General features: G+C 43.4%; 1 protein-coding gene across 3 annotated transcripts in view; it reads right to left on the minus strand.

Annotated features, from left to right (window-relative positions):
- Positions 1-20,648, minus strand: part of LOC311101873 (SH3 domain-containing kinase-binding protein 1-like) — a 38,074-nt gene extending 17,426 nt beyond the window's left edge. For all 3 annotated transcript variants that reach the window (XM_084143105.1, XM_084143104.1, XM_084143103.1), the window contains exons 1-4: positions 20,364-20,648; positions 18,773-18,930; positions 5,160-5,262; positions 2,099-2,205 (exon numbers count right to left, since the gene is read on the minus strand). In XM_084143105.1, coding sequence (XP_083999231.1) covers positions 2,099-2,205; positions 5,160-5,262; positions 18,773-18,930; positions 20,364-20,367 — 372 coding nt within the window. In that variant the 5' untranslated portion in view covers positions 20,368-20,648. The remainder of the gene's footprint in view (positions 1-2,098; positions 2,206-5,159; positions 5,263-18,772; positions 18,931-20,363) is intronic.
- Between the last annotated feature and the right edge of the window lie 3,542 nt (positions 20,649-24,190).

A 24,190-nucleotide genomic window follows, 5' to 3' on the forward strand; every position in this document is an offset into this window, starting at 1 on the left:
CTCACCTCCCCAGTATGTCAGCCTCCCCTCTCACCTCCCCAGTATGTCAGCCTCCCCTCTCACCTCCCCAGTATGTCAGCCTCCCCTCTCACCTCCCCAGTATGTCAGCCTCCCCTCTCACCTCCCCCAGTATGTCAGCCTCCCCTCTCACCTCTCCAGTATATCAGCCTCCCCTCTCACCTCCCCAGTATGTCAGCCTCCCCTCTCACCTCTCCAGTATATCAGCCTCCCCTCTCACCTCCCCAGTATGTCAGCCTCCCCTCTCACCTCTCACCTCCCCAGTATGTCAGCCTCCCCTCTCACCTCCCCAGTATGTCAGCCTCCCCTCTCACCTCTCCAGTATATCAGCCTCCCCTCTCACCTCCCCAGTATGTCAGCCTCCCCTCTCACCTCTCACCTCCCCAGTATATCAGCCTCCCCTCTCACCTCCCCAGTATGTCAGCCTCCCCTCTCACCTCTCCAGTATATCAGCCTCCCCTCTCACCTCCCCAGTATATCAGCCTCCCCTCTCACCTCCCCAGTATGTCAGCCTCCCCTCTCACCTCCCCAGTATGTCAGCCTCCCCTCTCACCTCCCCAGTATATCAGCCTCCCCTCTCACCTCTCCAGTATATCAGCCTCCCCTCTCACCTCCCCAGTATGTCAGCCTCCCCTCTCACCTCTCCAGTATATCAGCCTCCCCTCTCACCTCCCCAGTATGTCAGCCTCCCCTCTCACCTCTCACCTCCCCAGTATATCAGCCTCCCCTCTCACCTCCCCCAGTATGTCAGCCTCCCCTCTCACCTCCCCAGTATGTCAGCCTCCCCTCTCACCTCCCCAGTATGTCAGCCTCCCCTCTCACCTTCCCAGTATGTCAGCCTCCCCTCTCACCTTCCCCAGTATGTCAGCCTCCCCTCTCACCTCCCCCAGTATGTCAGCCTCCCTCTCACCTCCCCAGTATATCAGCCTCCCCTCTCACCTCTCCAGTATGTCAGCCTCCCCTCTCACCTCCCCCAGTATGTCAGCCTCCCCCAGTGTCAGCCTCCCCTCTCACCTCCCCAGTATGTCAGCCTCCCCTCTCACCTCCCCAGTATGTCAGCCTCCCCTCTCACCTCCCCAGTATGTCAGCCTCCCCTCTCACCTCCCCAGTATGTCAGCCTCCCCTCTCACCTCCCCCAGTATGTCAGCCTCCCCTCTCACCTCCCCAGTATATCAGCCTCCCCTCTCACCTCCCCAGTATGTCAGCCTCCCCTCTCACCTCCCCAGTATGTCAGCCTCCCCTCTCACCTCCCCAGTATATCAGCCTCCCCTCTCACCTCTCCAGTATATCAGCCTCCCCTCTCACCTCCCCAGTATGTCAGCCTCCCCTCTCACCTCTCCAGTATATCAGCCTCCCCTCTCACCTCCCCAGTATGTCAGCCTCCCCTCTCACCTCTCACCTCCCCAGTATATCAGCCTCCCCTCTCACCTCCCCCAGTATGTCAGCCTCCCCTCTCACCTCCCCAGTATGTCAGCCTCCCCTCTCACCTCCCCAGTATGTCAGCCTCCCCTCTCACCTTCCCAGTATGTCAGCCTCCCCTCTCACCTTCCCCAGTATGTCAGCCTCCCCTCTCACCTCCCCCAGTATGTCAGCCTCCCTCTCACCTCCCCCAGTATGTCAGCCTCCCCTCTCACCTCCCCCAGTATGTCAGCCTCCCTCTCACCTCCCCCAGTATGTCAGCCTCCCCTCTCACCTCCCCCAGTATGTCAGCCTCCCGTCTCACCTCCCCCAGTATGTCAGCCTCCCCTCTCACCTCCCCCAGTATGTCAGCCTCCCGTCTCACCTCCCCAGTATGTCAGCCTCCCCTCTCACCTCCCCCAGTATGTCAGCCTCCCTCTCACCTCCCCCAGTATGTCAGCCTCCCCTCTCACCTCCCCCAGTATGTCAGCCTCCCTCTCACCTCCCCCAGTATGTCAGCCTCCCCTCTCACCTCCCCCAGTATGTCAGCCTCCCGTCTCACCTCCCCCAGTATGTCAGCCTCCCCTCTCACCTCCCCCAGTATGTCAGCCTCCCGTCTCACCTCCCCCAGTATGTCAGCCTCCCCTCTCACCTCCCCCAGTATGTCAGCCTCCCCTCTCACCTCCCCCAGTATGTGGATGATATCTCCTATCTTCAGCTCTAACTCGTCCTCGTTCTGAGGAACATAGCTGAAGGAAGCCTTACACCTCCTCTGGCGGATCTCATCTCCTGGAACACACACACACTAGTATATTACTTAACTATTTATTATGTTCACAAATATTATTTGTAGCCCACTGAACACATACTAAACAACATATATATATATATATATATATATATATATATATATATATATATATATATATATATATATATATATATATATATATATATATATATATATATATATATATACACTACCGTTCAAAAGTTTGGTGTCACTTAGAAATGTCCTTGTTTTCAAAAGAAAAACAATGTTTTTGTCCATTACAATAACATCAAATTGATCAGAAATACAGTGTATACATTGTTCATGTTGTAAATGGCTATTGTAGCTGGAAACGGCTGATGGAATATAGCCATATCTCAGATTACCCATCTTAATATTTTATTTTTATTGGCCAGTCTGAGATATGGCTTTTTCTTTGAAACTCTGCCTAGAAGGTCAGCATCCCGGAGTCGCCTCTTCACTGTTGACATTGAGACTGGTGTTTTGCGGGTACTATTTAATGAAGCTGCCAGTTGAGGACCTGTGAGGCACGTGTTTCTCAAACTAGACACTAATGTATTTGTCTTCTTGCTCAGTTGTACACCGGGGCCTCCCACTCCTCTTTCTATTCTGGTTAGAGACAGTTTGCGCTGTTATGTGAAGGGAGTAGTACACAGCGTTGTACGAGATCTTCAGTTTCTTGGCAATTTCTCACATGGAATAGCCTTCATTTCTCAGAACAAGAATAGACTGTTGAGTTTCAGAAGAAAGTTATTTGTTTCTGTCATTTTGAGCCTGTAATCAAACCCACAATTGCTGATGCTCCAAATACTCAACTAGTCTCAAGAAGGCCAGTTTTATTGCTTCTTTAATCAGCACAACAGTTTTCAGCTGTGCTAACATAATTGCAAAAGGGTTTTCTAATGATCAATTAGCCTTTTAAAATGATAAACTTGGATTAGCAAACACAACGTGCCATTGGATCACAGGACTGATGGTTGCTGATAATGGGCCTCTGTACGCCTATGTAGATATTCCATTAAAAAGCTACAATAGCCATTTCCAACATTAACAATGTCTACACTCTACTTCTGATCAATTTGATGTTATTGTAATGGTCCTAAAAATTGCTTTTCTTTCGAAAACAAGAAAAAATATATATATACGGTAGTGTTCATATATACACTACCGGTCATACGTTTTAGAACACCTTCTCATTCAAGGATTTTTCTTTATTTTTACTATTTTCTACACTGTAGAATAATAGTGAAGACATCAAAACTATGAAATAACACATATGGAATCATGTAGTAACCAAAAAAGTGTTAAACAAATCAAAATACATTTTATATTTGAGATTCTTCAAATAGCCACCCTTTGCTTTGATGACAGCTTTGCACACTCTTGGCATTCTCTCAACCAGCTTCATGAGGTAGTCACCTGGAATGCCTTTCAATTAACAGGTGTGCCTTCTTAAAAAGTTAATTTGTGGAATTTCTTTCCTTAATGCGTTTGAGCCAATCAGTTTTGTTGTGATAAGGTAGGGGTGGTATACAGAAGATAGCCCTATTTGGTAAAAGCCCAAGTCCATATTATGGCAAGAACAGCTCAAATAAGCAAAGAGAAACAACAGTCCATCATTACTTTAAGACATGAAGGTCCGTCAATTCGGAACATTTCAAGACTTTGAAAGTTTATTTAAGTGCAGTCGCAAAAACCATCAAGCGCTATGATGAAACTGGCTCTCATAAGGACCCTCACAGGAATGGAAGACCCAGAGTTACCTCTGCTGCAGAGGATACGTTCATTAGAGTTACCAGCCTCAGAAATTGCAGCCCAAATAAATGCTTTACAGAGTTCAAGTAACAGACACATCTCAACATCAACTGTTCAGAGGAGACTGTGTGAATCAGGGCTTAATGGTCGAATTGCTGCAAAGAAACCACTACTAAAGGACACCAATAATAAGAAGAGACCTCCTTGGGCCAAGAAACATGAGCAAAGGACATTAGATCCGTGGAAATGTCTCCTTTGATCTGGAGTCCTAATTGGAGATTTTTGGTTCCAACCGCCTTGTCTTTGTGAGACGTGGTGTTGGTGAACGGATGATCTCCGCATGTGTATTTCCCACCGTATAGCATGGAGGAGGAGGTGTTATGGTGTGGGGGTGCATTGCTGGTGACACTGTCTGTGATTTATTTAGAATTCAAGGCACACTTAACCAGCATGGCTACCACAGCATTCTGCAGCGATACACCATCCCATCTGGTTTGGGCTTAGTGGGACTATCATTTGTTTTTCAACAGGACAATGACACAACACACCTCCAGGCTGTGTAAGGGCTATTTTACCAAGAAGGAGAGTGATGGAGTGATGGAGTGCTGGATCAGATGACCTGGCCCCCACAATCCCCCGACCTCAACCAAATTGAGATGGTTTGGGATGAGACGGACCGCAGAGTGAAGGAAAAGCAGCCAACAAGTGCTCAGCATATGTGGGAACTCCTTCGAGACTGTTGGAAAAGCATTCCAGGTGAAGCTGGTTGAGAGAATGCCAAGAGTGTGCAAAGCTGTCATCAAGGCAAAGGGTGGCTATTTGAAGAATCTCAAATATAAAATATATTTTGATTTGTTTAACACTTTTTTAGTTACTACATGATTCCATATGTGTTATTTCATAGTTTTGATGTCTTCACTATTATTCTACAATCTAGAAAATAGTAAAAATTAAGAAAAACCCTTGAATGAGTAGGTGTTCTAAAACTTTTGACCGGTAGTGTATACACACATGTAGTGTCAGCACCGTGAATAATTCCTTTAGTGAACGGTAGTACCAGGAATGTGTGCATGTGTGTGTGAAGGACAAAGGATAACCTGACGCTAATCCCTATCACACTAATAGGATCTGTGTATGAGCACGGGGATATTAACCTACCTAAGGATGTGTGTGTGTGTGTGAAGGGGGGGGTTACCTTTCCTGGCTGGTTGTAGGTCAGGCTCAGGCACAGGGCTTGTACTGCCATTGGACAAATCAGATTTAGGCTCCGCCTCTCTCTTCACCTCCTTCTTTATCTCCTGGACAGAGAGAGAGACAGTTTGTATGTTTGTTTTGCATCTCTGTGTGTGTGTGTATATGTATCTTGTGTCCCATCTATCTATCAGTTGCTGAAGTCATGGTAATGGATAAAATGTCTGTAAACCGAGTGACCTAACCCTTTACGAACAGATGAGCAGCAATAGGCACACACACACCCACAACCCTAACTTCACATCCACCCACAACCCTAACTTCACATCCACCCACAACCCTAACTTCACATCCACCCACAACCCTAACTTCACATCCACCCACAACCCTAACTTCACATCCACCCACAACCCTAACTTCACATCCACCCACAACCCTAACTTCACATCCACCCACAACCCTAACTTCACATCCACCCACAACCCTAACTTCACATCCACCCACAACCCTAACTTCACATCCACCCACAACCCTAACTTCACATCCACCCACAACCCTAACTTCACATCCACCCACAACCCTAACTTCACATCCACCCACAACCCTAACTTCACATCCACCCACAACCCTAACTTCACATCCACCCACAACCCTAACTTCACATCCACCCACAACCCTAACTTCACGTCCACCCACAACCCTAACTTCACGTCCACCCACAACCCTAACTTCACGTCCACCCACAACCCTAACTTCACATCCACCCACAACCCTAACTTCACATCCACCCACAACCCTAACTTCACGTCCACCCACAACCCTAACTTCACGTCCACCCACAACCCTAACTTCACGTCCACCAACAACCCTAACTTCACGTCCACCCACAACTCTAACTTCACGTCCACCCACAACCCTAACTTCACGTCCACCCACAACCCTAACTTCACGTCCACCCACAACCCTAACTTCACGTCCACCCACAACCCTAACTTCACGTCCACCCACAACCCTAACTTCATGTCCACCCACAAACACTAATGCAGTTATTGTGTCTTGCCCTTTTTTTCCTTATATAAAACTATCACAGGACACACGACCTGAGTTACTGTGTGTATGTCAACCTTGCCCTTCCTGAGTTACTGTGTATATGTCAACATTGCCCTTCCTGAGTTACTGTGTGTATGTCAACATTGCGCTTCCTGAGTTACTGTGTGTATGTCAACCTTGCGCTTCCTGAGTTACTGTGTGTATGTCAACATTGCCCTTCCTGAGTTACTGTGTGTGTGTCAACATTGCCCTTCCTGAGTTACTGTATGCATGTCAACATTGCCCTACAGCTGCAACATTCGCAGCCTTTTCCTTCACACACACACGGCTGTGTATTTCACAGTTCTTTAATGGATTCGTCACGATGCAGTTTCCTAATCCCTGATTAGACTGGAGCAACGACACACACACACACACACGCACACACACGCACCTGAGTGTGTCAGAGAATGAGTGAGTGTGTTTCTCTCTAGAAGGAAACCAAACTACTATAACGAAAGGAAGGAAGAGGAACAGATTACCAATGTCAGAACAGGAAACACCTGCTTACTGTATACACACACACAGACACAGACAGACACACACAATGATACTGACAATTCATGGGACCCATCTAGTCAAACCCTTTTCCTCTGAGATGAACGTTCTCCAGCCCTGGTCCTGGAAAGCAGTTTTTTTTAAGGTTGTTGTTCCAGCCAAGCACTAACATACCAGCAGGGCCCATATCCATAAAGTGCTGATCTAGGATCATGTCCTCTCTGTCCATGTAATGTTATTCATTATGATCTAAAGATCAGAACTCTGCTCTGAGATGCTTTATGAATACCAAAACAAATTATAATAATCAAAATCAAATGTATTTATAAAGCCCTTTTTACATCAGCAGATGTCACAAAGTGCTTATACAGAACCAGCCTAAAACACCAAACAGCAAGCAATGCAGATGTAGAAGCACGGTGGCTAGGAAAAACTCCCTAGAAAGGCAGGAACCTAGGAAGAAACCTAGAGAGGAACCAGGCTCTGAGGGGTGGCCAGTCCTCTTCTGGCTGTGCCGGGTGGAGATTATAAGAGTACATGGCCATTAAGGCCAGACCGTTCTTCAAGATGTTCAAACGTTCGTAGATGACCAGCAGGGTCAAATAATAATACGGTCCTGATTCATTGATATCCTCTCTGCTCTGACAGTCAGTCCTGATTCTCTCCCTGAAGTCTGGACTCCCCTCTAATGGCTGTAAAAGCATTGGATTGGTGTTTGGCTGAGCAAGGACTTGGAGAGGGTTTTCACCATAATTCATGAGGGGGGGGGTAGACAAGTGCAGAAAGATAGGGAAGAAACTCATAACATTTGTAATTCTTGGCGCAGCGCCCCTCTTGTTTGGGGAAACCTTGGCATAGTGACAATGCAGTGCCTTCTGAAAGTATATACCCCCTGACTTATTTCACATCTTGTTGTCACAGCCTGAATTAAAAATGGATTTCTCTCTCTCACCCATCTACACACAATACCCCAAAATGACAAAGTGAAAACATGTTTTTAGAAATTTTTGCAAATTTATTGAAAATGAAATAAATAAATATCTCATTTACATCTCAGTATGTGTAAACCATGTATCTGATGCTGTCTGGACCAAAATAGTATGGCATGTCGTAATATGTCTTGCCGACAGCATCAGATACATGGGCTACATATAGAGGGGCGCTGTTTCGCTCACTCGGATGCTTTCTCCGGTGATATTGTTTCAGCAGAGAGGAAGAGTCAAAGGCAGAGGGCTCACTCTCGCCAAAATCTGTCCAGTTTAAGCCCAATGTGTTTCTATGGGAATAATATGAAGACCTAAGCTTCTCGCCTGCCTTCCCACCTTTGGGACAAAGACTCCCATTGTCAGGGCGGAGACATTAGCATCTCGTCATTATATACAGATCTCTGGTTTCAGCCTCTTGCGAATTAGAAAGGAAAGTTGGCGGGTGCACAGAGCACTGTTAGGATGCTGGCTTCCCCTAAAGTAAATTGATGTTTTGCCAAAATTATATAATTAGACTTCTCCTGTCTAAATAAAAACATTCAAAATACTTCACCAGGGAGCATGACTTAGCCACAGAGGATCATTAGCTTCTTTTTTTTTTTTTAATAGCTGTGGATTGTTTCAAATCACAAGTGTGTAGGACTATGCCTATTTGCCAAAATGTCTAGCCAGTGGAAACGTTCCCATATAGCCAGTTGAAACGTTCCCATATAGCCAGTGGAAACGTTCCCATATAGACAGTGGAAACGTCATAAAAAACTGCTTTATGTCCGGAGCTCACTGGCGCAGGAAACTCTGAGGGCCCAGAATAGGCTAGTTGATACAATGTGGCAAGTTTTCTAGCAACAGCTTTTGGCCAGATTCAGTGATGATTTGACACAATGTTGCACTTCACTAGCAATAGCTCAAGTCAACACAGATAGAAAGGGAGGCAGACAGGCGGAGAAGAGAGATGAATGTGATTGAAAGAACCGGAATGTTCATCAGGATATTTTCTACTGTTTCTATTTGTCAGCTTTAGGACTATGTATTTTACTTACTTGACGATGGAAGTTACAGGCCTACCGCTGCATTGGCCTATAGGCCATCTCTGAGTTCTATGAGCTCATTTCTACGGCAGAGGCTGGTGCTCTCACCTTAGTTACATTTTTACTTTCAGGTTTTTATCATTTTATTTATGATTTTTATGATTAACCACGTGACAATGATTTTGAGAAAAGAAAACGTTATTATTGAAATGAAACTGTTCCACGAAAATGCGCATATAAAAATTATCAAAACTTTCACGCAGATCAGTAGAAATGGTAGGATAAATTGTAAACTTCCCCAAACTTGAAACTCACAAGCTGCCTATGGTCTTTACTATTACACCCATTAAAACGAATTGTGAACGCGCAAGCGCATGCACACATAGGAGGTCCCATGAAAACATTTGCCCGCTTATGGATATCAAAGGCCGGTCCAACTGATTCGTTCTGGCGCTGGCCCTGCCCTGAGTCAATACTTTGTAGAATCACCTTTGGCAAAGATTACAGCTGTAAGTCTTTCTGGGTAAGTCTCTAAGAACTTTCCACACCTGGATTGTTCAACATTTGCCCATTATTATTTGTAAAAATGTGTCAAGCTCTGTCAAATTAGTTGTTGGTTATTGCTAGACAACCATTTTCAGGTCTTGCCATAGATTTTCAAGTAGATTTAAGTCAAAACTGTAACTTGGCCAATCAGGAACATTCACTGTCTTCTTGGTAAGCAACTCCAGTGTAGATTTGGCCTTGTGTTTTAGGTTATTGTCCTGCTGAAAGGTGAATCTCCCAGTGTCTGGTGGAAAGCAGACAACAAGGTTTTCCTTTTCACTCCGTCAGTTAGGTTAGTGTTCTGGGGTAAGTACAATGTTGTTGATCCATCCTCAGTATTCTCCTATCACAGCCATTAAACTATGTAACTGTTTTAAAGTCACCATTGGCCTCATCGTGATATCCCTGAGTGGTGTCCTTCCTCTCCAGCAAATGAGTTAAGAAGGACGCCTGTATCTTTGTAGTGACTGGGTGCATTGATACACCATCCAAAGTGTAATTAATAACTTCACCATGATCAAAGGGATATTCAATGTCTGCTTTTTTTTTTACCCATCTACCAATAGGTGCCCTTCTTAGTGAGGCATTGGAAAACCTCCCTGGTCTTTGTGGTTGAATCTGTGTTTGAAATTCACTGCTCGACAGAGGGACCTTACAGATAATTGTATGTATTGAGTACAGAGATGAGGTAGTACTTTAAAAATCACGTTAAACACTATTATTGCACAGAGAGTGAGTCCATGCAACTTATTATGTGACTTGTTAACCAACATTTTACTCCTGAACTTATCTAGGCTTGGCATAAACAAAGCGGTTGAAAACGTATTGACTCAAGACATTTCAGCTTTTCATTTTTAATAGATTTGTACAATTTTCTAAAAACATAATTCCACTTTGACATTATGGGGTGTCTGTGTAGGCCAGTGACAAAAAAATCTCAATTGAATCTATTTTAAATTCAGTCTGTAACACAACAAAATGTGGAAAAAGTCACGGGGTGTGAATACTTTCTGAAGGCACTGCATCTTGGTTTTAAACACTTTAAATGGGCACTTCTGATTTTTGCAGTATTTCTCAGGACTCTCTGGATAAATATGAATTATTCCCGGTATTGAAACTTGGAAGATTCTCTGGAAAATATGAATCCCTAAAACTGACCACCGGGTGAGTGTAATCTGAGTGACAGGGTGAGTGTAATCTGAGTGACAGGGTGAGTGTAATCTGAGTGACAGGGTGAGTGTAATCTGAGTGACAGGGTGAGTGTAATCTGAGTGACAGGGTGAGTGTAATCTGATTGAGCAGTTACATTCTATCAAAAACACAACGGAATATTTCACTAGTTATTAAATAATGAGTTTCAGGAGCACCAGTTCAGCAGATAATTTCTCTTGTCTGTTCTATTCTAGATCGACTCTATCATTGGCCATTCAGGGTTACAGAAACACCCAACAGCACTAGGTTAATGTTTGCTTGTGTCATTCTTGCTTCCTCTACTGTGAAAGGAAGTGGACGCTTCCCCCTTAACACCACACAAACACACCACTGTGAGATACTGGTGTCAGTGTTTTTGCTGCATCATCTGGTCTCCCATCCAGGACATTCACAGAACACGTTTGTGCTCTTTACAGGTTGGCAGAACAATTCATTAGGTTCATTAGGCTAGCCATTACAGAATATTACACTGTAAAAACATGAAACATGACATGGTTATAACCTAAAAGTCAGGGTTTAAAACTTAAACGTTAGATATTTAGATTTGCCAATAAGTGTTCTCATCCTAAACACAGGCATTTAGAATGCAAGATTAAACATGATAGTGAGCTTTTTCCAGTCAGTTTCCAAACAGGAGAACACCTATATCTCCTAAGTGTTCAGATGTTAAACACTAGTGTTTCCTTTCCCATAGTCCTGTTAAGAGTGGATTTAGTCATTAGAAATGGATATGTCTTTCCATGCCTTTTATTCAGATCAGTGTTAGGGTTGTCTGCCACTTTACCTACATTTCAGCACAACTGAACAAGACATTTGATTCAAGAAATGTTTCTCGACTGTGTGGAGTTCAACTCTCTCAGAGTGAAACAGACGTGGGAGAGGCCTTATTATCAGTTTTTTCATCATGCTTTTATTTATTTATTTTTAAATTTGGGGGGGGGGGGATGGATCAGCTTAATATTGCAGATAGATTGTATCTTCTATCAATGTAATTGTCTGCATCACTTCCAATCCCCCATGTTTTTTATATATATACTCCCCTTTATTACTTTTCAACCCCGCCATCCTTTCCCTACTTGGAGTAAATTAGTGAACAACAATGCCCAGGCCTCTACTTCCGGTCTATACTTACCATCTACACCTTATGGACACAGTTAATTTTACAATAATTCTATTAAATATATATATATATATATATATATTTAATTTTTTTGCTCCTGAACTTCTTCTACTCTCAACCTCCGATCATTTTCATGATGTCCATCCGGTTTGCTTCTATATGCCATATCTTTCTAACTGTGCTCTTTCCCAAAAGCTCCCAACATACAACCTATATACTTATTATGGACACAGTATGCTTACATTATTAGCTATCTTTGTTATTATTTGTTGTTATTTGTTATTAGTCCCATCCTTCAACTCTATTCAATACCTCCCATCTATCTCTTAACACCATCCATATAGGATTTCTATTTGCCATAAATATTTCAACCGTACTGTGATGTTTTACAAAAGTTCTGAACCTTTCTATTCTCATTGCTTCTACAGATTGTGAATTAAAAATAAACATTTTTGCTAAAAGTATTATTATATTATTGATCGATTGACTATGACTTTTCAGATCACCCAGTAATGCTATCTGCAAGGTTAGCTCCAGGTAAGGTTAGCTCCATGACACTGCTGGTCCTGCTCACACTGCCCTACCCTATGCTTTGACTTCTTTCTCCCCTCTCTCTCCAGATAAAATCTTGCGACTTGTGACGGCCGGCCGCCCAACAACCTGCCCGCTTGACCCTATCCCCTCCTCTCTTCTCCAGACCATCTCCGGTGACCTTCTCCCTTACCTCACCTCGCTGATCAACTCATCCTTGACCACTGGCTATGTCCCTTCCGTCTTCAAGAGAGCGAGAGTTGCACCCCTTCTCAAAAAACCAACACTCGATCCCTCTGATGTCAACAACTACAGACCAGTATCCCTTCTTTCTTTTCTCTCCAAAACTATTGAGCGTGCCGTCTTTAGCCAACTCTCTTGCTATCTCTCTCAGAATGACCTTCTTGATCCAAACCAGTCAGGTTTCAAGACTGGTCATTCAACTGAGACTGCTCTTCTCTGTGTCACAGAGGCTCTCCGCACTGCTAAAGCTAACTCTCTCTCCTCTGCTCTTGTCCTTCTAGACCTGTCTGCTGCCTTTGATACTGTGAACCATCAGATCCTCCTCTCCACCCTCTCCGAGCTGGGCATCTCCGGCGCGGCTCACTCTTGGATTGCGTCCTACCTGACCGGTCGCTCCTACCAAGTGGCGTGGCGAGAATCTGTCTCCGCACCACGTGCTCTCACCACTGGTGTCCCCCAGGGCTCAGTTCTAGGCCCTCTCCTATTCTCGCTATACACCAAGTAACTTGGCTCTGTCATATCCTCACATGGCCTCTCCTATCATTGCTACGCTGACGACACACAACTAATCTTCTCCTTTCCCCCCTTCTGATAACCAGGTGGCGAATCGCATCTCTGCATGTCTGGCAGACATATCAGTATGGATGACGGATCACCACCTCAAGCTGAACCTCGGCAAGACGAAGCTGCTCTTCCTCCCGGGGAAGGACTGCCCGTTCCATGATCTCGCCATCACGGTTGACAACTCCGTTGTGTCCTCCTCCCAGAGTGCGAAGAGCCTTGGCGTGACCCTGGACAACACCCTGTCGTTCTCCGCTAACATCAAGGCGGTGACCCGATCCTGTAGGTTCATGCTCTACAACATTCGGAGAGTACGACCCTGCCTTACACAGGAAGCGGCACAGGTCCTAATCCAGGCACTTGTCATCTCCCGTCTGGATTACTGCAACTCGCTGTTGGCTGGGCTCCCTGCCTGTGCCATTAAACCCCTACAACTCATCCAGAATGCCGCAGCCCGTCTGGTGTTCAACCTTCCCAAGTTCTCTCACGTCACCCCGCTCCTCCGCACACTCCACTGGCTTCCAGTTGAAGCTCGCATCTGCTACAAGACCATGGTGCTTGCCTACGGAGCTGTGAGGGGAACGGCACCTCCGTACCTTCAGGCTCTGATCAGTCCCTACACCCAAACGAGGGCACTGCGTTCATCCACCTCTGGCCTGCTGGCTCCCCTATCTCTGCGGAAGCATAGTTCCCGCTCAGCCCAGTCAAGACTGTTCGCTGCTCTGGCACCCCAATGGTGGAACAAGCTCCCTCACGACGCCAGGACAGCGGAGTCACTCACCAACTTCCGGAGACATTTGAAACCCCACCTCTTTAAGGAATACCTGGGATAGGATAAATTAATCATTCTACCCCCCCCCCCCCCCCCCCCCCCCCTTTACTCCAGCCCCCCCCCCCCCCCCCCCAAAAAAAAAGAAAACATTGTAAAGTGGTTATCCCACTGGCTATAAGGTGAATGCACCTATTTGTAAGTCGCTCTGGATAAGAGCGTCTGCTAAATGACGTAAATGTAAATGTAAATATTGCAATCCTTTAGCCATTTCTGGACCTGTGTCCAAAAACAAGCTACAAATGGACAGAACCAAAACAAATGATCTAATGATTCTGTCTCTTCACAGCTAAATCTGCAGAGCTGGGAATATTGTATCCCCCATATCAATAACATTATATTGGTAGCAAGAATTTTATATAATAATTTAAATTGAAAGATTCAAATTTTTGAATCCGGTGTTGTTTTGCGTGTCAGTTCATAAACACTATGCCATGGGATCGGTACGTCAAAAATCTCTTCCCAACTATTTTGCAATCTATATGGGACGGCTGTCAATCCTTTGGTCCTGAAGTGAAACTGATATACTTTTTTATTTATCACAGTTTTCCTTAACCAATTATGTTCTTTAATGCAAGGCCGACAGACAAGTTCCTTACTTTCTCCCCCTTCCACTTTCCTCTTCCACTTTTGCGTTAAGGCTGCAATTATTTGGTTGTAATTTTGGGTAGAGCAGACATTTCCATATGTTTTTGTTAGCTGCATGTGCGACATAACTCCACCATTCCTACCGATAATATCATTTATGAAGATTATACCTTTTTTAAACATTCTGTCAAAAAATAAAGATTTTTGTCAATTTGTATATTTGAATTTAACCACAATATTTGTTGCATTATTTGTTCTGTCGTTTCTGGAGGATTAAATTGAAATTGCAACCAACTTTCTATGGCTTGTTTTAGAAATAGTGATATTTGGGAGATGATTTCCTTTTCAAATAACTGCAAATGAGTTGTTGTAATCTGAATAAAGGGAAAAAGGCCTTTCTTGAACATTGGGTGAGACAATCTTACTAATTTGCTTGAGAACCAGTTTGGATTTAAGTATAACTTTTGTATGACTGAAGCTTTTAGTGATAGGTCTAATGCTTTAATATTTAATCATTTCTGTCCTCCGAATTCATATTCATTATATAAATATGCCCTTTTAATTTTGTCTGGCTTGCCGTTCCAAATAAAATTGAATATTTTTTTCTCATATAATTTAAAAAACTGTTCGCTAGGCGTAGGCAAGACCATAAGCAAATAGGTAAACTGGGATAATACTAAAGAGTAAATCAGGGTGATTTTTCCACAAATTGACAGGTATTTTCCTTTCCATGGTAGTAAGATCTTATCTATTTTTGCTAACTTTCTATTAAAATGTATTGAAGTGAGATCATTTATTTCCTTTGGGATATGTATTCCGAGTATATCCACATCACCATCAGACCATTTTATTGGTAAACTACATGGTATTGTAAAAATTGTATTTTTTAGTGATCCAATACGTAATATAGTACATTTGTCATAATTTGGTTGTAATCCAGAGAGGTTAGAAAATGTATCTAGATCCTCTATGAGGCTGTGGAGGGATTATAGTTGTGGATTTAAAATAAAACATGAATCATCAGCGTATAATGACACCTTTGTTTTTAAGCGGGGGCGGCAGGTAGCTTAGTGGTTAAGAGCGTTGTGCCAGTAACCGAAAGGTTGCTGGTTCTAATCCCCGAGCCGACTAGGTGAAAAATCTGTCGATGTGCCCTTGAGCAAGGCACTTAACCCTAATTGCTCCTGTAAGTCGCTCTGGATAAGAGCGTCTGCTAAATGACATAAAATAAAAAAATTAAATAAAAAATAAGCCCTGGATTTCTAATCCTCTGATATTATTATTGGATCTGATTTTAATAGCTAACATCTCGATGGCCACAATAAATAGATATGTCGATAGTGGACAACCTTGTTTCACTCCTCTTGACAGTTTAAAACTTTCTGAGAAATAGCCATTATTTACTATTTTACACCTAGGGTTACTATACATGATTTTGACCCATTTTATAAGAGATTCTCCAAAATTGAAATGCTCCAGGCATTTATATATAAACCCCAGTCAAACTTTATCAAATGCCTTTTCGAAGTCTGCTATGAATAGCAGGCCTGGTTTCCCATATTTTCCATAGTGTTCTATTGTTTCCAATACTTGCCTTATATTATCTCCAATGTATCTTCCATGTAAAAAACTGTCTGATTAGAAGGAATAATATCCGACAATACCTTTTTAATTCTATGCGCTATACATTTTGCTAGGAATTTTGCATCACAACACTGAAGTGTAAGGGGCCTCCAATTTAGTAAATGGACTGGATCTTTATATTTTCCACTTGCATCCTGTTTCAGTAATAATGAGATCAGACCTTCTTCTTGAGTGTCAGATAATCTACCATTTACATAGGAGTGGTTAAAACATGCTAATAACGGTCCTCTTAGTATATCAAAAAATATTTGGTATACCTCGACTGGTATGCCATCCAACCCTGGAGTTTTCCCAGACTTAAAGTCTTTAATTGCATCCAGAAGTTCCTCCTCTGTAATTTCACCTTCACATGAGTCTTTCTGTGTGGCTGTTAATTTGACATTATCAATAGAAAAAAAATCTCTACAATTAGCTTCAGTTAGAGGAGATGGAGGCGACTGAAAATAAAACATATGCTTAAAGTACTTTGTTTCTTCCTTCAAAATATCATTTGGTGAATTATGGGTGACTCCGTCAATTGTAACCAGTTTCATTCAGTTATTTTTGGTAGCATTCCTATGTTGAAGATTAAAAAAGAATTTAGTGCATTTTTCCCCATATTCCATCCACTTTGCTTTATTTTTATAATATATTACACTTGATCTTTCTTGAATAAGTTTCTCCATTTCTTTTTGTTTTTCCTCTAATTTATTCTGAGCCTCTTTGTTACAGTTTTTATTGCCATCTATCTGTTCTGTTAGACTTTCTATTTCCTTTCTTAGTATAAACTCTTTTGACCTAAATTGCTTTTGTTTTCGAGATGAGTACTGAATTGCATGGCCTCTAAAGGCACATTTAAAGGTGTCCCATACAATAAGGGGATTCGCTGTACCTATGTTATGTTGGAAAAAGTCAGTTATAAATTCCTTTGTTCTAATTATAAATAAATTATCATCCAATAGGCTTTGATTAAATTTCCAATATCCTCGCCCACGTGGAAATTCAGTAAGAGTAATGTATATGCCTATTATATGATGGTCCGACCGCATTCTGTCCCCTATCAACACTTTTTTTTACTTTTGGTGCCAACGAGAATGAGATAAGAAAGAAGTCAAGACGACTAGCTTGATTCAGTCTCCGCCATGTATATCTCACTAGATCAGTATATTTAAGCCTCCATATATCTACTAGTTCTAATGTATCCATGACATTCATACATTTTTCCAGCATGCTTTGTTGCAGATAGATTTTTAGAATAGTTTGCTTTAATATCGGTTTCCTCATGCACATTGATTGATTACTTGATCTTATACTATACAAAGATAAATAACTTACATTTTTCTAAACTAATCCAATCTGTAATGGGTTGGATTTATTACACCCGTTACTGAGACGGTTGTTATTGTTTGTAAAGTCATTCTGAGTGCAGGTTTGGAGGTTTCAAAATAATCCTAATTTTTTTTTTTTTTTTGTAATAGAAAATATCCCCATAGAAACGACAACATACAGATGCACACAAACATCCACAACATCTGCCCAGACCCAACTGCTCACACCCCCATCTCCAGTGCCTGCATCACTCTCCACCACATGGCCTTAAACTGCACCATTTTGTTTCTCTCTGTCGCCCACGCACTTTCAACCTTTAGATAGTAAAGCATTTGACCTTTCCATTGTGTTAACGATGGAGGATTGGGCGACCCGACCAAATTCACATAGAAATGTGTGTTATAGATCTCATTAAAAGCAAGTCTAAGAAGAGGTAGATTGGTTCTATGTGTGCTATTTCTATGCTTCCTGTTCTTAAGTTTAGTTTTTGCGTATTTTACTTTAGGTTTTATACGCCAGCTTCAAACAGCTGAAAATACAATCGTTTTGGTTATGGAAAATATATTTCAGAGCGGTTTAGACGGTGCAATGATTCTCTACACTATACCTGCTTGTTTTGTCACATAAACTGAAATTAGGCGAACTATTGGAATTTTATCAAATAGGAAATGGCGGAGCGATTTCTGCATAGTGCAATCTTTAAGTATACATTTTTTTCAAGATGACTGACGAGAAAAGTATCGTCCAACCCATTGGGTATCTCACTGCACCCCCATATGCCATGTCTTGAAATATGCAGTGATAAAATATTCAAATTGTTGGATATTCACCCTCTGGCTGTATTCCGATAGGAATTACTAATCACTTCACAAACCAGTGTATTGTGACTTGCAGGTCTGATGTGGCCCATGAGCCAAGATTGTTGAGGATAACTAGGCCATAACTAAAGGCCTTATGACATGTATAATATGTGGTTATAAAGGGTTTACTTTTACCTGAAACACATTCACTTAGGCAGTCACTTTGTGAAGGCTTCAGGAATAGAAGTTATTGAATGCAACAACCATGTCTCTCTCACTAACAAACACAGTCATCGGTGGGTATCTCTCACATTCACTCGAAAGGCATGCTGGGAAATATGCAAAAAGGGCTTTACACCCTACACTGTTAAAACCACACCCCCAGTGTTTCGTTTTTAAAACCTAAAACACCTTGTGCTGTATAAACATGTTCATGTGTTTAAAAAGTGTTACGGTGTATAAACATGTTCTGGTGTTTATAATCTAAACACGGACACATTTTCATTGACATTCTAAATGCCTTGACGCATTTAAAAAGTGCTACAGATCCTAAACAATTGGTTGTACGAAGCTCTTGAAACACAATATGGGAACAACAACATTGATTTGAGTGTGTGTTGTCATTGTTACTCACTCTGACAAAGTTGTCTGGGAACAGCCCCCTCCGTCCGTCTATCTCTCCTTGCCACCACCCTCCGTCATCCTTGGTTACCTTGACGATGATGTCACCGACACGCAGACTCAACTCATCCTCCTGTTGAGCCTCATAGTCAAACTCTACCACTGCTTCCACTGGACATGCACACATAGGCAGAGAGAGAGAGAGACAGAGGAGAAGAGAAGAGAAGAGAAGAGAAGAGAAGAGAAGAGAAGAGAAGAGAAGAGAAGAGAAGAGAAGAGAAGAGAAGAGTCAAACTATTTAGACTTAATGGCTAACAAACTTAAGCCTGAATCTTAATGTGAGAGATCATTTACATGAATGCATGATTTAGTTCCTGTTTTCTGGATTATTGTGTGCTTGTTGACATTTACTGCATTGATTGATAGGGACTAGGAACGTAAGCATTTCGCTGCACCCGCCATAACACCTGCTAAACTGTGTACGTGACCAATAAAATGTTATTTGATTTACGCAATAGTTGAGTTGTGTTTGCATCCCAAGTCAGGATTGCGCCCAAAGAGAGTCCCTCAGTTTGTAAAATGACACACAAATACACAGATCACTGTCAGTTGTGTGGGTGATGGTGGGGAGGTAACTATGGGAACAGTGGAATGAGAGGGAGGACTGCTATGACTCAATCCGCCTCTTCCTCAACCCCAACCCCTAAAACAGCCTCTCATTCCCTTCCTATCTATCGCCGTCTACCCTGTGCCTCTCTGTACTGAGAAAGAAGAGATTGAGAGGAACTAGAGGAGTGTCCCAACGGAGCCTGTAGACATTACACACTCCCAACTCAGTAGTTCAACACACACACACACACACACACACACACACACACACACACACACTGCATCATGAATTTTCCTAATTCAGCTGGCCACCAATAACAATCGCCATGGAGGTGCTGTTGTGGTGTCTGGTTACCATGGGGACCAGGACTCCAACTGTGTGTGTGTGTATCTGTGAATGAGTGTATTATTGGTCACAACTAGGGGGTGGCTTATACAGGCACTACAGGGATAGAAAGAAGAGAGAAGAGAGATAGGGACATCTGGCCTATCTCAGTCTGTATTACGGTAAAGATCATGAAGCTGCATTCTCTTCTCTTCCTGTACTCCCCCCACCTCTCCCCGCCCCGGGGTTTACATTGAGGGAGCATCACTACCTATCAGTAACTCTACAACTAAACCCATTTACACTCAGTTAGGCTATATTCCAGCAAAAACAGGGAGACGAGGAGCGAGAGAGAGGAAGAGAGAGGACGGAGAATGAAAATGTAAACGTGTCAACATCTGTAACACATCAATGTCTTCTTACTGTCTGCTGCACTCGCAACACACACACACAAACACACACACGAGTTCCCCGCCCACGCATCGCGTTATGGTCATCAGGACACGCAGCTAACTAAAACATAGTTTAGCCTATATTCAGCATCTGTACGGTAAAGTCTCCAGATGTGTCCAGTTGTGTTTGGGTTTTCTACCGTTAATACTATAAATTGACGCATCACAACGGTAAAAAAAAAAAAAAAACACATCATTTTCATTTTGTCTCATCTCACCCATCTGTTCCCGTGACGTCCGCTACTGCTGCATGGACTACCGTGTTAAACCGGAAAGGCAGGAATCCTAGTTATTCCGTGGACCGAGTACAAGCCCCAGCCGCCCGCACGAAAGCTCCGTTATGACAGCGCTGCAGCGGGAGGGGTGCGAGATGGAACCATATTCCTTCCGCTTTCTCCCCCGGTCACACCAGAGAGCAGCCAGATAGCGGAAAACCACTGACGTACACAATGCTCTGCGCGCTCTCTTTCTCTATGCCCTGAACTGCGTACGGCGTCAGCATCACAAATATCGCGAGAAATCACGAATCTTCCCCCAAAATATTGGGGGCGTTCCAGATACACAAATTATACAAACTATTTATAGGCCTATAATATTAACGTAGATTATCCGATGATAAACATCCTCCAGCCATTGAACATTAAAACTGGATAACCTGCGCAGGCTTGAACAGAATTTGGTGGCGTTCCATGCTGCCTACATTGCAGACTTGTTGGGCAGATTATCACATAGTTCCTCGTTTGTAGAGACCTCATATAAATTTGATCTGTATCCGATATCTGCAAATGTGGACGTTGTGTTTAACATGGCATATTGATGTATATACACTGAACAAAAATATAAATGCAACAATTTCAAAGTTCATATAAGGAAATCAGTCAATTGAAATCAATTAATTAGGCCCTAATCGATGGATTTCACATGACTGGGAATACAGATATGCATCTGATGGTCACAGATACCTTTAAAAAAAAGGTAGGGGCATGGATCAGAAAACCAGTCAGTATCTGGTGTGACCACCATTTGCCTCATGTAGCGCATAGAGTTGATCAGGCTGTTGATTATGACCCGTGGAATGTCGTCCTACTCTTCTCCAATGGCTGTGCTAACTTGCTGGATATTGGCGGGAACTGGAACACGCTGTCGTACACGTCGATCCAGAGCATCCCAAACATGCTTTGGTGAGTATGCAGGCCATTGAAGAACTGGGACATTTTCAGCTTCCAGGAATTGTGTACAGATCCTTGCAACATGGGGCTGTGCATTATCATGCTGAAACATGAGGTGATGGTGGTGGATAAATGGCACGACAATGGGCCTCAGGATCTCGTCACGGTACCTCTGTGCATTCAAATTGCCATCGATAAAATGCAGTTGTGTTCGTTGTCCGTAGCTTATGCCTGCCCATACTATAACCCCACCGCCACCATGGGGCACTCTGTTCACAACGTTGACATCAGCAAACCGCTCACCCACACGTCTGCCATCTGCCCGGTACAGTTGAAACCGGGATTCATCCATGAAGAGCACACTTCTCCAGTGTGCCAGTGGCCATCGAAGGTGAGCATTTGCCCACTGAAGTCAGTTACGACGCCAAACTGCAGTCAGGTCAAGACCCTGGTGAGGACGACGAGCACACAGATGAGCTTCCCTGAGACAGTTTCTGACAGTTTGTGCAGAAATTCTTTGGTTGTGCAAATCCACAGTTTCATCAGCTGTCCTTGTGATGGTCTCAGACGATCCTGCAGGTGAAAAAGCCGGATGTGGAGGTCCTGGGCTGGCGTGGTTACACGTGGTCTGCGGTTGTGAGGCCGGTTGGACATACTGCCAAATTCTCAAAAATGACGTTGGAGGCGGCTTATGGTAGAGAAATTAACATTCAATTCTCTGGCAACAGCTCTGGTGGACATTCCTGCAGTCAGCGTGCCAATTGCACGCTCCCTCAAAACTTGAGACATCTGTGGCATTGTGTTGTGTGACAAAACTGCACATTTTAGTGGCCTTTTATTGTCCCCAGCAGAAGGTGCACCTGTGTAATGATCAGCTGTTTAATCCGTTTCTTGATTTGCCACACCTGTCAGGTGGATGGATTATCTTGGCAAAGGAGAAATGCTCACTAACAGGGATGTAAACAAATGTGTTCGTCAGATTTGAGAGAAATAAGCTTTTTGTGCGTATGGAAAATGTATAGGATATTTCAGCTCGTAAAACATCGGACCAACACTTTACATGTTGCGTTTATATTTTTGTTCAATGTATAAACCCTGGATTGCTGATGCTATGTATTGGCCAATCAGAGGCTTTGAAGCCACCGGACGCCATATTGGTACTCCTCAGAAGGAGCAGTCCTCCATAGGAATGAATGGAATTGTACATTATTTCAATAAAATATTTCAAGGCCAACATTTTATTTATCTGTTTATGGTTCATTTGTTGTCCTCTGCTGCCCTCCTCTGGTTGCAGCTCTCTCTCCCCCTCTCTCTTGCTCTCTCGCTCTCTTTCTCAATTCAATTCAATTTAAGGGGCTTTATTGGCATGGGAAACATATGTTTACATTGCCAAAGCAAGTGAAATAGATAATAAACAAAAGTGAAATAAAAAATAAAAAATTAACAGTAAACATTACACTCACAAAAGTTCCAAAAGAATAAAGACATTTCAAATGTCATATTATGTCTATATACAGTGTTTTAACTCTCTCACTCTCCCTTTCCTCTGCGCAAGCTCCCACTCATTCGCTGATAACTGTGCCAGAAGCTGTGCCAGGTGTGTGTGTGTGTTTTGTTGTCTCTGCCGGAGTGAGCCACACAGAACATGATAGGGACATCGCAAAATTCAAGTTGACATTATTTTCTAATCCAGTTTTTAATACTGTAAAACGTATCATCATCTGTATATGTGTGTACCTATGCATGTATAAATGAATATGCATATTGTCACAGGGCTGAGCCCTCGCCTAGCCTATAGATGCACCAGCATACATATGCAGGGGTGCACATAACTGGTACGCAGGTACGCAAGCGCGACAAAAATCAGGAATGCGTAATGTCACTTGTGTTACTACGCGCCTTTCCGTACTTGACCGATCTTCTCATCTAACCTGACATGTTGCTTGTCAACTACTGTCAGGGATGTCCAAAAAGCAACAGCAGCTTCTTTGGCGTTTCGCCACCTACAACGAAACGCCAACTGGAGGCAGAGCCGAAGAAAATACTTTTTTCGGAGAAGTGGCTCCAAGATGTGCAGTGGCTTGAAGCTAACGAGGAGCGCACTGAAATGTGGTGCAAGATTTGCCGCTCAAATCCACATCTAGCAGACAAAACAGGTGCATTTTATAAAGGCTCAAAGAATTTCAACCATCCTTTATTTGACAAACATGAAAAGAGCAAGGAGCACACGAATGTGGCGCAAGCCATTGCTAAACAAGCTAGCCGAGAAGAAATGTCCAGTCGCCCACTTGCCAGTGGCGAGACAAGTTTAATATTTTTCTCCTCGCCTTCCATAAAGCTAAACACGCACGTCCCATGTCTTCCTATTCTGAGGATGTTCCTTTACTGAAGCAGCTAGGAGTAAATGTCGGAGGTGTATATCATTCACGTGAAGGGGGCACACGGATCATGCAGAGCATCGCTCACACCATCAGCGGGGAGTTACGAGCCAAGTTGCAGTCTGCTGAATTTTGGGGGCTGCTTTTTGATGGATCTGAGGACATCACAAAAACTGAGCAGGAAATCGTTTACATTGTGTCTGTGTCCAGCAACGGAGAGTTTACCTCGGACTTTATTGGACTGATTGAATTGGGTGCTGACCGAATCGCGCAGGCCATAACAGACGGACTTGTGAGACTTTTCCAGGACACAGGCTTGGATGACTGGACAACAAAGTTGGTCGCTGTGTGCACAGATGGGGCTGCTGTCAACGTAGGTATCTACAACGGCGTTGTGCCAAAACTCCGGCAACTTGCTGCGGTTGGAGACTCCCTTGTGCACATTCTGTGCACCGCACACACACTGGAGAATTGCGCGAAATCAGCTGATCGCAACGT

Source organism: Coregonus lavaretus, assembly GCF_964263955.1.
Source record: "Coregonus lavaretus genome assembly, chromosome: 2".
Taxonomy (NCBI): domain Eukaryota; kingdom Metazoa; phylum Chordata; class Actinopteri; order Salmoniformes; family Salmonidae; genus Coregonus; species Coregonus lavaretus.